Source organism: Trachinotus anak, unplaced genomic scaffold (assembly GCF_046630095.1).
Source record: "Trachinotus anak isolate AG129_WGS33_773 ecotype Australia unplaced genomic scaffold, CSIRO_AGI_Tana_v1 ptg000043l, whole genome shotgun sequence".
NCBI lineage: Eukaryota > Metazoa > Chordata > Actinopteri > Carangiformes > Carangidae > Trachinotus > Trachinotus anak.
In genome coordinates this window covers 212,273-226,505 of record NW_027273894.1, presented here as the reverse complement: position 1 = coordinate 226,505, position 14,233 = coordinate 212,273, and the positions used below count along the sequence as shown (strand labels likewise).

Here is a 14,233-nt window from a genome sequence, read left to right as displayed (position 1 = left end):
TCTCTACTCTGAACTCATGCCTGAACAGACTGTGTCCTTTATCTACGAGGCCTGCTCGATCCAACCAATCCCACCCATGGTTGAATGACACCCTCCGTTCACAGCGCACCAAACTCAGAGCTGCTGAAAGAAAATGGCTCAAATCCAAACTAGCCGATGATCTCAAAAGCTACCAGACAGTCTTATCCTCCTTCTCAACCAGCGTTTCTGCTGCAAAGACTGCTTTTTACAACGACAAAGTCAACAGTGTCACTGACACCCGGAAACTTTTCCCCGCCTTCAAATCACTACTCAACCCTCCGCCTCCTCCTCCTCCTACCTGCCTTACCGCCAATACATTTGCATCATTCTTTACAGGCAAAGTGGCAGCAATCAGCAGCCAATTCTCAGTCCAGCCTGCATGTAGCAGTCCTACTACATGTCTCTCTGTAACTCAGCTGGGTGGCACTGAATCAGCTACTGCACTTTCGCAACCAAGCACAGTTGCTAGCACCTCCTTTTCTGGCTTTACACCCCTCTCTGAGAGTATGGTATCCAAACTGTTGACATGTAGCCGTCCTACTACATGCTCGTTGGACCCTATACCAACAAACCTCCTCCAAACCATTAGCCCAACCATCACGCCAACTATCACACATGATAAATGAATCACTGACCTCCGGCACTTTTCCCACTGCATTCAAAGCAGCTCGGGTAACACCTCTACTCAAGAAACCCTCTCTCAACCCTGCTGAGAGAATTATCGCCCTGTCTCGCTTCTTCCATTCCTATCAAAAACTATTGAACGGGCAGCAGCTAAACAACTCTCAGAATTCCTCTTACAGAACAATCTTCTTGATCCAAATCAATCTGGTTTCAAGAGTGGTCATTCAACTGAAACTGCCCTGTTGTCTGTGATGGAAGCCTTAAAAGAAGCAAGAGCAGCTGCAAAGTCCTCTGTCCTCATTCTACTTGACTTATCAGCTGCCTTTGACAGAGTTAACCATCGCATCCTCCTTTCGACTCTCTCTAACATGGGCATCTCTGGCTTGGCTCTTTCCTGGTTTGAATCCTACCTGACAGGGTGCTCATTCAGTGTATCCTGGCTTGGACAGTTGTCCACCTCGCATCACCTCACCACAGGGGTCCCCCAGGGCTCAGTGCTGGGGCCCCTACTATTTGCTATCTACACCACCTCCCTGGGTCCGATCATTCGCTCACATGGCTTTTCCTATCACTGCTTCGCAGATGACACTCAGCTGTATCTCTCATTTCCTCCTGATGACCCCTCGATCTTAGCACGGGTCTCTGATTGCCTCTCAGACATCGCCACATGGATGAAGGCACATCACCTCCAGCTGAATCTTTCAAAAACTGAACTGCTGGTTCTCCCAGCTAAACCTACAGTACACCATGACATCAACATCAAAACGGATTCCCTATGCCTCGCCCCCAACAGGGTGGTGAGAAACTTAGGGGTTATGATTGATGACCAACTAACCTTTTCCAATCATGTCGCCTCAGTTGCCCGGTCATGCCGTTATGCACTTTACAACATCAGAAAAATCAGACCTTACCTAACTCAACATACTACTCAACTCCTGACACAAGCTGTGGTCATCTCAAAACTAGACTACTGTAATGCCCTCCTGACGGGCCTCCCAGCCCGCACAGTGCAACCACTTCGGATGATCCAGAACGCAGCAGCGCGCCTGGTCTACAACCAACCCAAAATGTCACATGTCACCCCGCTGCTCATCGAGCTCCACTGGCTACCTATTGCAGCCCACATTAAGTTCAAATCTCTAATGCTTGCCTACAAAGTTGTCTCTGGTACTGCACCTACCTACTTGAACGCCCTGGTACAGGCATATGCTTCCTCACGACCGTTGCACTCCTCTAACGAACGACGCCTGGCTCTGCCACCCATTCGTTCAAGGCAATCCAAACTCTTCTCTCACGTTGTCCCCCGTTGGTGGAACGCACTACCACTTCCTACCAGAGCAGGGGCGTCCCTCTCTACCTTTAAAAGACTCCTGAAGACCCAGCTCTTCAGAGAGCACCTTCTCTCCTAGCACTACATAACAAATCTACACTTAAAGAATCGTCACTAGCACTTATTGCTGCGCTAACGCTTCTTATCGCACTAAACCTTGATTGTTCCCCTTTCTGTAATTCGCTTTGGATAAAAGCGTCTGCTAAATTGTAAATCGGTTCAGTACTTTTTGTGTAATCCTTTTTTGTGTAATCCTTCTGAAAAACAAACAGACTGACAAACAGACACAGGTGAAGCCATAACCTCCTGGTGGAGATTATTATTTACATCATACAAATTCATTTCACACGTCCAGTACATCCACACACAAGATGAGTGATATGTGTCTGCTCTAAGAGATGAATGAGGGTTTGTTGTGTTTGTGAAGTGTTTCCAAGACAAGGACATGTAAACAACTGACAGAGGAAAACATGGCACAGAGTTCAGTATCGTCTGTTTGACAGTAACAAGTAAAAATGTTTCCCATGACCAGTCTTAAGCCTCTACACAAGTTCACAAATAGTTGTGACTGAAAGGATGTGTGTTGATCTCTGTACACTATCTTCAGTGTGTATGTCACACAGCAGTGAATTGACCACAGAAGGTCTAAGGAGGACTGTTTGGTTCTGATGGAGAATAGCACAACTCCATCTTTCAAAGTACTGAAAATCCATGGACCCACAGTATACAGGAAGGAAGTGATGGAGGGACTGAGCTCCATGAAGGGACCCTGTCTGAGGCACAGTGTGATCCTGGTCCATCCACTCTGAACCCCCCATGTGGACCTCTAAGGACTCATGGCCTACTGCTGCAGGTTTGGGCTTTTGGAGGAAAATCACTTTCTGTTAAAGGTCCGTAAATTAAAAATATAAAACAGTCTAAAGGTTTTTTAAAGGTCCATACAGCCTAAAGGTAGATGTCCATGTGTTTCTGATTATAAAGCAGGTCTACGTTCTATATTAATACTGTGAAAGTAACAAAGCCTCAGTCCACAGAGAAATGCACACAGCTTGTATTCAGAAACTGAGCCTTAAAACCAGCTGTCAGGACTTCTGGAACTTTGTGATGTCACAACAAAGCAGTCACCAAGCCCCGCCCACCTGGACCCACCATCCAACTCTGCAGGATTTGGTTTCTCTGAGTGTTTACCTGAAATCTGCTATATTTTATATATTTTATATATTATCACTCAGAAAACAGTCAGTATTACCCTCCTGACCTAGGGGTGTCAGGGAGGGACTCGATGGCCTCTGCCGCCACGGTCTGTATGTGAAGACAAAAAGGCAGAGCGACATCGGCCTTTGTACAGCAGGACTGCAGAATTTATTCTCATAAACCAACCATGCACATTATCAATTATTACAAACCATAAATAAACGTGACGCTTCTGCCCGTCACCATAACCAAACAACACAAAACAAACCCCTTTCTTCATTGTTTACATTTCACATTGTACCGTGTTAACAACGTTAGCAGTTAGCAACCGTCACCCAAACACTGACATTAAAGCAGTTAGAACTCAAAATTGCTCGGTTGAAACTCTCCATTCTTTCCACACATAACGTCAATACTCTTGAAACTTGTTTTAAAACACAGACATGTACATTCGGAGAAGTTAACCCCACCTGTATGTGAAGACAAAAAGGCAGAGCGACATCGGCCTTTGTACAGCAGGACTGCAGAATTTATTCTGCAAGACCTGCCGAGGGGTTTGGAGTTTCTCTCCGGCGTAAGGCGCCCCCTATTGACATGACAGAGTATCGCGCTACTACCGAAAACAACAACAGTACAATGACATGAGCACTGAAATCCCATTTTCTGATACGATAAAATGAAATTTATAAAAACATTTATAGGGGTGTCTTGTTTTCTTTTTTTTTGTTAAACCATTTCAAGCACAATTTTTAATGCACTCAGTGTTTGTTTTAACACATAATGAACTGTCTAACTTCTTAAATTACAACATTTTTTCCATTTACAGCACACCGTTTTTTTAATAATTTCTTCTCTATGAATTCAATGTATTTTTAACATTTTTGTTTTTTTAACCTCTACACTCAATGAACTTAGTTGTTAACCCTTTACATCAGCAAATCAGAAGAGAGGCTCAGAGCCTTTCTTCTAATTGGCTGACTGGCCTGTTGTTACTAGAGCTCCAGAGAGAAGCCTGAGAGAGGAGATGTAAAACTACACTGAGATGGTTCTTAAAACCACAAATATATCTTCTGATGGAGAACACTTCAGATAAAACACTGGAGAAGTTAAAACAAGGACCTTTAATAATATGTGATCTGTATGTCTCATTAAAAGTAAATCAAAGCTACAAGGGTGTTTTTAACAAAGTGGTTAAAGGGAAGTACTATTGGAAATCAATGCAGTCTGGCCTCGCCCCTCCCCCACATAGTTTCACCACAATTCAGCTTCTCCAGTCACAGACGTAACAAAAGCAAAATGTCTTTAAAAAGAAACAGCAGCACCTCTCTTTAGATATCTCAACAAACACTGTGCTCAGTAACCACACACGGTTACTGAGCAACGGACAACTCACAACGGACAACTCACCACCATAACAACGTCACGCATCTGTCAATATCCCACAAACGCTGCTACTGTTGTTGTAAATATGTAATTTTTTGTATCTATATATTTTGTATATTATTATATTGTTATTATTTATCTTTCGTTTCCTGTTCTCTGCACTGCCATTTTGTTGCTTTAACACTGTGGGACTAATAAAGGCTATTTTACCTTATCTTAGCAACACAGAGCAGGTGGAGTGATTTTTATCAGGTTTTCAGTCGATACAACACACTATGTGTCTGTGTGTGCTCTGTTTCACCATGAAGGAGCTCCATCTCTCTCTGAGATAAAGTCTGTGGAAATAGGAGCTATAGACAGGAAACACCCAGGTACATTAGGCCCCAAAGAAAGTGGTCCAAAGTGTAAAGACCAAGAAAGACTTGGTCTGCCAGCATGATGTGTAGGGGAAGATTTGAAACTAAAGCAAACAGGGAGCAACTGCAAACTGCAAGTGAGGATGAAATAACAGAGTGTTATTAACTTCAATCCTAGGGTTAGGGTGTTAGGGTGTTGTGTGTGTTGCTCATACAGAGGAGTCAAGTCTTAATCAAGGTAACTTCATGGAGAAAAAAAGTTGAAGCATTTCTTGTCTGTCTCACAAAAGGAAACGATTGCTACAACCAGCTAAACATTTTTGGACCCAAAAGAACATGACTTAGAGTGGATTTTATTGTGAGAGCTGAAGTTTGGTTTGAACTGAATGAAGGCTGTTCTTCTACTGAAGTTAGCATGCTAACAGCTAACTTCTGTCTCTTCACTGTCCGATAGCCTCCAGTCTGTCCTGAAAACAAAGCTGCTCAGAGGACAGATTCTCAACTTGTACTTGGATGTCTACAAATGGAAACTGGCCTTTGTGTCACCTTGTGTTTTTATACTCATGTATTGTTTATTGTCTCATGTCTTTTAGTGTCTGTTTTGTTACTTATATTTTATTGTTTGTTTTCTTCATTTACTACTTTTACTTTGATATCCTTTAATAATTTGACTTTTACTTTTTGATTCTACTCAGTGAAAGGTGCTGTACTTAATAAACTTTAATTACTCAAAGAAAAACATTAAATTAGAAGAAACTGTACAGTTTTGATGTTTGCAAGTTTTCCTTGTTGAATTGAAGAATAAAGAAAGGAAGTCAGGTGGTACAGCTGTAAATATTTCAAAATAAAAGTCAAGAGGCTAGAATGTCCGTTTTATGAAATGTAACATGTTCATGTGTTTTTCTTTTTTCATTTTTGATTGAAACTGAAAAATGAACTGGGTGAATGTACACTAATCCATCTGATGTATTTTGTCTTTGTATTTTTTTTAAGCGTCTTTTCAGTTACATAACAGTCATTATTTTATTTTGTCAACTCCTCCAAGAAAACCGCTCATCTTCATTAAATCCCTCCCTAACTCATCTTGTGTTTATACATGATTAATGTTATTAAGGTAATAAATTAACAGCTAGTTATTCCGTCTCTGTTGTTTACTGGTTTGCCTTTCCTCCCACATATTATCGAATTAAATCATGCAAAAGCATCTTCTAATCATTATCCAGAACGAGGCTGTTTTCATCTCCACCTCCCATTAAACACCTACAAATCCCCTGGTGGAGACGAGTGCATGTTACAGCCCAAATAAAACCATTTAAAGCTTCCACATGTCTGTTTATCTCAGTGTGTCTTTCTTTCATTACTCCGTGCTCCACCGACACACACACACACACACACACACACATACTGATCACATACACTCACACAGTAAATGAGACCTGAGCTCTGCTCCAGTTCCTGTGAGAACCAGGTCAGTGGACATGTTTATTGTCTCACATTTCATATCAGCTTACAGCAACAGAGAAAACACAGATCTGAGGAATTTCTTCAAGTGAAATACACATAAATCACAATTATCACAAACTGGCCTCAAGTCAGAAGATTGGATAGAAGAGAATCACACCTGACCCTAACCCTAACAGATTAAATTGTGTTTATACTTGATAAAAACTATGATGTTAATCATGAGCATCAGTGTAGTGTGTGTGTCCAACAAACACTCTACAATTAACCAAGTTATAATGAGTATAAATGTCACCTATTGAAAGACATGTGGCAAGGAGGGAGTCAGAAAGTCATCACCTGTCTGTCCTCACTGCTCATCAGCTGACCTCATCACCTGTCTGCCACCATTTTGAAACAGCAGCCAGGTTCAGCTGGCTTGTTAGTGAGATGACCTGACTGATGTGTGTATGTGATGTATTATCAGTGTTATTAGATGTTGTGTTTCTCATTCATTCTCATCAGTCTCATTACTCCTCATGCATCGCTGATTAGCAGATAAACACAACTTAATGATGTTGTTAATGTTAATATGTAAACAATGTTTTCAAGCTGTGATAAACATACATAACAATAAGGTGTCCTCCCATGAAGCAGGAGATCAACAGGTGGATCAGTGCAATGTCGGCAGTAATGTGGACCTTGTACCAGAACATTGTGGTGAAGAGGGAGCTGAGCCAGAAGTCAAAGCTCTTGATTTACCAGTTGATCTTCATTCCAACCCTCATCTGTGGTCATGAGCTCTGAGTGGTGACCAAAAGAATGAGATCACGGATACAAGCAGCTAAAATGGATTTTCTCCGTAGGGTGGCTGGGCTCAGCCTTAGAGACAGGGTGAGGACCTCAAACATCTGGTGGGAGCTTGGAGGAGAGTCGCTGCTCCTTCAAGTCTAAAGGAGCCAGCTGAGGTGGTTTGACATCTGGTAAGGATGCCTCCTGGGTGACCTCCTTTGGAGGTTTTCGGGGCATGTCCAACTGGGAAGAGGACCAGGGATAGACCCAGAACTTGCTGGAGGGATTATATATCCCATCTGGCCTGGGAACGCCTTGGGATCCCCCAGGAGGAGCTGGAAAGCATTGATGGGGATAGGGATGCCTAGAATTCTCTGCTTAGCCTGCTGCCACCTCAACCTGACCCCGGATAAACGGAAGAAAATGGATGGATGGATGGATGAATGGATGGATATTATGAGGTGCTGGCAGATACTATACCTCCTGCTTGGCCCACTGCCAGGTGCTAACACTGCTGTTACCTGTAACGGAAGTAGCTTAATGACGTTTCCTTTACTTACATTTAGTTAAATGTCAAACCTACCTTTTGATAACAGTACATACACACTGGAGTCAGCAGCAGTGACTGTATGACCTTAGACAACAAACAAACACACAAAGACACGAACCATAACATCAAGGCAAGTCAACAAAATCAGGCAAACAAAACAAATTCCATTGGAGAATATTAGTCCTTATCCTTTTCTCCTTCATGTTAGTCTTATTTATGTTTGAAAATATAAACACTATGTAAGCCAATCAGCTAAACAGGGAAATACTGACTAGATGTCCAAGTTTGTCTGGGATTGTCTCTGTTTTCAGCCATCACCACATTCAGCCAGTGGACTGTGGTTGGCCCAGTGAAGTTTGAACTGACCTGACCACAGTCCAGCCCTGAAAGATCCTACTGGACTCTATAGGTTATGGTCTCCAGTTCTAGTTATTTCAGAAAAGAATCATGCTTTTCTATCATAACGGCAGATGGCTCTAAATATACAACTCCCATGAGACTGTTGTGAAGAAGCCAGTAACTGGAGCAGTCACAAAACACAATGATGCTTCTAGAGTAAGGTTAAGAACAAAACACAGCACCACTGTAGCTGAGTTTATCCAGAGTAAAGTAAAATGAGTATGCTGCAGCCTGTAAAGTCTGTTTCTTCTGTTTGTACAGAAATACTTTGGGAGTTGTAGTTAATCTCTACCACAAAGGTTTTAATGTCCACAGATTTCTATCTTTCTAAATACCAGATATTTTCTTACACATTCATTAATCAAAACAAACCATAGAGGAGCTCCAACTGTGACTTATGCATCATTGTCTACAGAGTTACTAAGAAATTCAATGGTCAATCTAACACTGCTATTATAAAACTATACTGTATGTTGTAAACTGTATATTCAACGTACAACCATACTTGACAGGTGTAGCAGCTGAGAGTGGCAGGTAATCTCTGATGTACCTACGTCATGGACACAAAGCTTTTAACAGCTCTTATCGACACCACCTGCTGCTTGTACTGAGGGGACATTGTGTCTGTGCAGTCGTCTCAAAGGTCAACGTCAACCTCACAGGGGAAGAAAGAAGAAAGAGAAGAAGAATAGTGGGGGGGGGGGGGGGGGGGGGCAGGTAGAGTTGGAGAGGAGGATGAGGAGGATGAGGTAGGAGATGAAGAGTAAAAGGTGAAAAATCTGTTACAGAAAAGGACGAGGAAGTGCAATGAAAAAATCCTGGAAAATTGTTTCAACTTTCTCCTGTTTTTGGTCAAAGTGATTCAGGATCATTGTGAAAAGGTTGCTTCATCCCCTTTTCACTGTGCCCTGATCCCCCACATTATCATTGTGTTGTTACTATCATTGTTGGGGTATTGGTATTTTGAGTAAATGTTTCTATTAATTTTTTGGGGTTTGATTGTTTTGTATATGAGTTTTGAGATATTTTTGTGTGGTTTATGTTGGAAGGGTCAACCCACTTTGCATATTTTCAGTTGTCTGTCTGAGTGGGGTTAATTAGCTGCTCAGCCAGGGAGAGAGGAAACAGATGTGTGTTATCAGGTCCTTTTAGGATAATTTAGTGTGGGTATTGGTAGTATGGGGTTGGGATGTTTAGAATTTTAGATCCCCCCCATACCTGAGAGGATGGTATGCTCCAGAATCAGAATCAGAATCAGAATCAGAATCAGGTTTATTGCCAAGTATGTTTTCACGTACAAGGAATTTGTTCTGGTGAATGGTGCAGAGCGCACCAAAACACCGAGGCAGCCATCTGCGGCGCCATTTAAAAAGGAGGAATGGGGAAAAAACAAGTGGAGAGGAGAGGAGAAAAAATAACAGAACCCAAACTATACTCCTGGGGGGGGGGGGGGGGGGGGGGGGTACAGTGTGGGATTCGGGAAAAAAACCTCAGCAACATAGGCATATATAAACAAACACATCTTACAACACAGTGACTCAAGACAACTTGCTCCAGGGGAGGGGGGAAAGGGGGGAGGAGGTGATTCCAGTGCAGACAGGCAGCCAGCCGCAGCCGCTGCCATTTAGGCGCAGCTATCGGACCCCGCCCGCCGCGCTGGATGGGAGGAAGCGGCGAAGGCGTGGGATGGGGTTGGGTTGTGAGTTGCATATGTACATGTAAGAGGTGTCCGTGAATGTGTGTGTGTGCATAGGCCTGGGGAGTCGCTTCGTCTAGTTCACAATCAGAGCCTCAGTTCGCGGGGTGTCATCGCGATAACACAGCAAGTTGCCATGGAGACATCCTTGATCGGGTCCCGGACGGAGTCAACAATCCACAGGTGTCCGTGGAGGAGGGGGGGGGGGGTAGGAGTAGAAGCGTCTCACTGCAGAGATCTCGTGGGGGAGTTGTTCCAGCACCGGCCTTGGCCAAGGCTGGTGCTGCGGGGGCCGGAACGCAGATTAGATTATGATTGTTTGGGTTAGGGCGAGCAGTCGTATTTCAATAGACACGGCTTACTCTGTTAGTCCATTCTGGTCATCTCCATCCATTCTCCTTTTCAAAGCTGCAAGCTTCTCCAAGATGTGACCCATGTTGCGATTTATGACCACAGTCTGAGCATTAACAGCTCCTTCCAAGGTGGTTCCCAAGTTGCGGTTCACAATCACAGTCTGAGTGCTTACAGCTTTACTCACTCCATCAATTATGTCGGGCAGCGTGGGGATTTGGACTGCTGTCACCGTCATAGGTGAAGAAGATTAAATACAAGCCATTCAGTGGTCAAAGGGGAGAGAGATGTAGAGCAGGTGGCAGCTTGCTGTGAGGCTGCAGTTTTAGAATTTGTTTGTCATGGCTTAGGTTCTTTTTCTTTTTGAACTGCCCAGGATTGATTTTGTTTTCTGTTTTGTAGTATTTTTTAAATAAAATATCACTTTTTTGAGTATGTACTCCGGCCTGCTGACAATGCTTTTTGAAACATATTTTTAAAAGTTTCCAGTACCCAATACCAGCACCACAATCATGTTCATGCTGGTTTATGGACGACAGCAGTTTGAACAGGCTGCTCTCAGATTAGTTTGAAGTCACATCACCTACTGCAGGTGAAAGAACACCTGAAGATATACACTCACCAGCCACTTTATTAGGTACACCTGTTCATCTGTTCATTAACTCAAATATCTAGTCAGCCTATCACATGGCAGCAACTCAATGCATGTAGACATGGTCAAGATGACCTGCTGAAGTTCAAACTGAGCATCAGAATGGGGAAGAAAGGTGATTTAATTGACATTGAACATGGCATGGTTGTTGGTGGCAGATGGGCTGGTCTGAGCATTTCAGAAACTGCTGATCTACTGGGATTTTCCCACACAACCATCTCCAGGGTTTACAGAATGGTCTGAAAAGAGAAAATATCCAGTGAGCAGCAGTTCTCTGGACAAAAATGCCTTGTTGATGCCAGAGGTCAGAGAAGAATGGCCAGACTGCTTCAAGCTGATAGGAAGGCAACATCAACTCAAATAACTACTCGTTACGACCGAGGTTTGCAGAACAGCATCTCTGAATGCACGAACCTTGAAGCAGATGGGCAACAGCAGCAGAAGACCACACCAGATGCCACTCCTGTCAGCTAAGAAGAGGAAACTGAGGCTACACTTCACACAGGCTCAAAAAAACTGGACAATAGAAGATTGGAAAAACGTTGCCTGGTCTGATGAGTCTTGATTTCTTTTTGGTACACTTTGGGCCCCTCAGTACAAACTTAGCATCGTTTAAACAATTGAGTCTAATAATCTGACATTACTACAGCCAGTTCCTACTCTCTCCACAAAGAACTCATCCAACAGAATGACCCAAGGCTGTGTGGTGTATATTTGCCACATGAAGGATGATGAGGGAGGATGAAGAATGATGAAGGCTGAGGAAGACTGGACACTAAAGCTGTGCATACTGCAGGACACAGAGGGAAAGGCAAACAAAAAAACTGTGGATGGTGATTTCTCCTGAAACCATACAGAAGCTGTTTGAAGCTGAAAATTAAAGGAAAACTTATTCTATCCTGAAGGATATTCTTTGCTCAAACTTTATAATATTTCAGTATTTTAATGTGATTGCACATTCATCAAAACTTTATCCTTGGTTTGTTTGGGTTTGAACACAGTATTTTAATTTAAGCTGAAGTGTAAATATAAATGAGCATCTGTTACCTTCACTGCAGAGTCAGCCTCAGCTCCAGGTAAATCTCCCACAGCACACCTGTTATTTAAAGTTTTAACTGACCTACACAGTACAACTTGCTAAAGTTTCCTACATGTATTTCATCTAGTAACCCTCATCATGTTGTACTGTGTTGCTCAGGGGACACATTAAAACTCAACAATATTCCGCTGTTTGTCAGGTGTTTGATGAACATGAAATAGATGAATGTCATTCTTAATGCTCTCAGATTAATAATTATAATAACCATATATTATAGTTTGGGCAGACTTTAATTTAAAGTTATTTCACAAGTACAGAAAGATGAGGAGCAGAGCTCAGAGAAAATGTTCAATGTCTTTTTTTTTGTGTTGCAGTGAATTAACACAGTTCTGAGGAAATGATCACGCTGTACTGAACCTCATAAAGTCAATGGAACAGAAAGAAAAACTGTTCCATTTCAGTTACGATAACAACAAGTGGAAATGTTTTATGAAGTCTGTGTTCCTTGAGAGAGGAGACAACAAACATCAGACAGAACAACTGATTTCACAGTGAAGCCCCCACCACCACAATTCAGTCTGGCTCCAAATGAAGACAACACTGATCAGTACAAGTCCTCTCACACTTCGACGTGCTGCGGTAAGCGTATTGTGTCATGCCACCATGTCATGTATTGTTGTTGGTGGTGTTGTGTTTGTTGCTGCTCTCCCTGAATTCAGCTGATCCTAGTTGTATTTTTGTATACAACTGCTAATTATCTGTTGTACTGTCGAACTTCTGTTCGATCACTCTTAGCTCTCTCCTTCTCTTAGTGAGATTCTCATTAAAACACAGCTGTTTATACTCTAGCTCTGTTTACCACTTTAGCTTAGCAGTTAGCGATAGCTTCTGTCTCTCTCTCTCTCCCTCTCTTGCTCAGCCTGCTTCATGTTTAGTTACTCCTCTGCCTCCTTCAGCGATAATGGTACATGTAATAAATGTAGTTTGTTCGCAGTTATGGAGGCGAGGCTCAATGATTTGGAATCCCGGCTCCGCACCATGGAAACCACATCTTTAGCCTCTCCAGTTAGCCAGCCCCCAGTAGCTAGTGCGGACCGACCCAGTGTAACGTCTTCTTTAGTTCCTTCTCTCCCCCCAGCAGCTCCCGAGCAGCCGGGAGGTCAGGGCAGCTGGGTGACTGTTCGGAACAAGAAGAGGCTTAGTCCTAAACAAAAGCCCACGGCTCACCACCAACCTGTTCACGTTTCTAACAGGTTCTCCCCCCTCAGCGACACACCCACTGGGAAACAAACTCTGGTCATTGGTGATTCTATTCTGAGAAACGTGAAGTTAGCGACACCAGCGGCCATAGTCAAATGCGTTCCTGGGGCCAGAGTGGGCGACATTGAATCAAATCTGAAGCTGCTGGCGAAGGATAAATGTAAATACAATACGATTGTAATTCACGTCGGCACTAATGACACCCGATTACGCCAATCGGAGATCACTAAGATTAATGTGGAGTCGGTGTGTACTTATGCTAAAACAATGTTGGACTCCGTAGTTTTCTCTGGGCCCCTACCCAATCTGACCAGAGATGATATGTACAGCCGCTTGTCATCGTTCAACCGCTGGTTATCGAGGTGGTGTTCCGCTAACGATGTGGGCTTTGTTGATAACTGGAAAAACTTTCTGGGGAAGACCTGGTCTGATTAGACGAGACAGCATACATCCCACGCTGGATGGAGCTGTTTTCTTATCTAGAAATTTCACTGAGTTTATTAGAAAGCCAAAGCCATGACAATCCAGAGCTGAGACCAGGAGGCAGAGTCACAGTCTTACACTCTTCTCTGCGCCTCTCTTAGAGCAGTCGCCTGCCATTCACCCCCTAAAAACTGTGTCTGTCCCCCGACCACCTAAATTTAAATGTAATAAATCAAAAGTGAACAGAGGAGGAGTTAGACATGAAAACCTAATAAAAATTAATACAACTGTTATTCCAGAACCAAATAATAGGAAAATTAAATGTGGATTATTGAATATCAGATCACTCTCATCTAAATCTCTACTAGTCAATGATCTGATAACTGATCATCACATTGATCTGCTCTGTCTGACTGAAACCTGGCTGCAGCAGGATGAATATGTTAGTTTAAATGAATCAACACCCCCCACTCATGTTAACATTCATATCCCTCGAAGCACAGGCCGAGGAGGAGGGGTGGCGGCCATTTATCACTCCATTTTATTAATGAATCCTAAGCCTAAAGTTAATCATAATTCATTTGAAAGCCTTATTCTTAGTCTGTCACACCCAAACTGGAAAACACAAAAACCAGTCCTACTAGTTACTGTATATCGTCCACCTGCCCCTTGAGTTCTTATCTGAGTTCTCAGACTTTTTATCTGAGTTAGTTCTCAGCACAG

General features: G+C 42.9%; 1 protein-coding gene across 1 annotated transcript; it reads left to right on the top strand.

The window, feature by feature from the left end:
• Window positions 1–10,420: 10,420 nt before the first annotated feature.
• On the top strand, window positions 10,421–13,783 carry LOC139615216 (uncharacterized). Its single transcript, XM_071473012.1, has one exon. It carries the CDS (start codon window positions 12,755–12,757, stop codon window positions 13,520–13,522), a length of 768 nt encoding a protein of 255 aa, XP_071329113.1. The 5' UTR covers window positions 10,421–12,754; the 3' UTR covers window positions 13,523–13,783.
• Window positions 13,784–14,233: the final 450 nt, after the last annotated feature.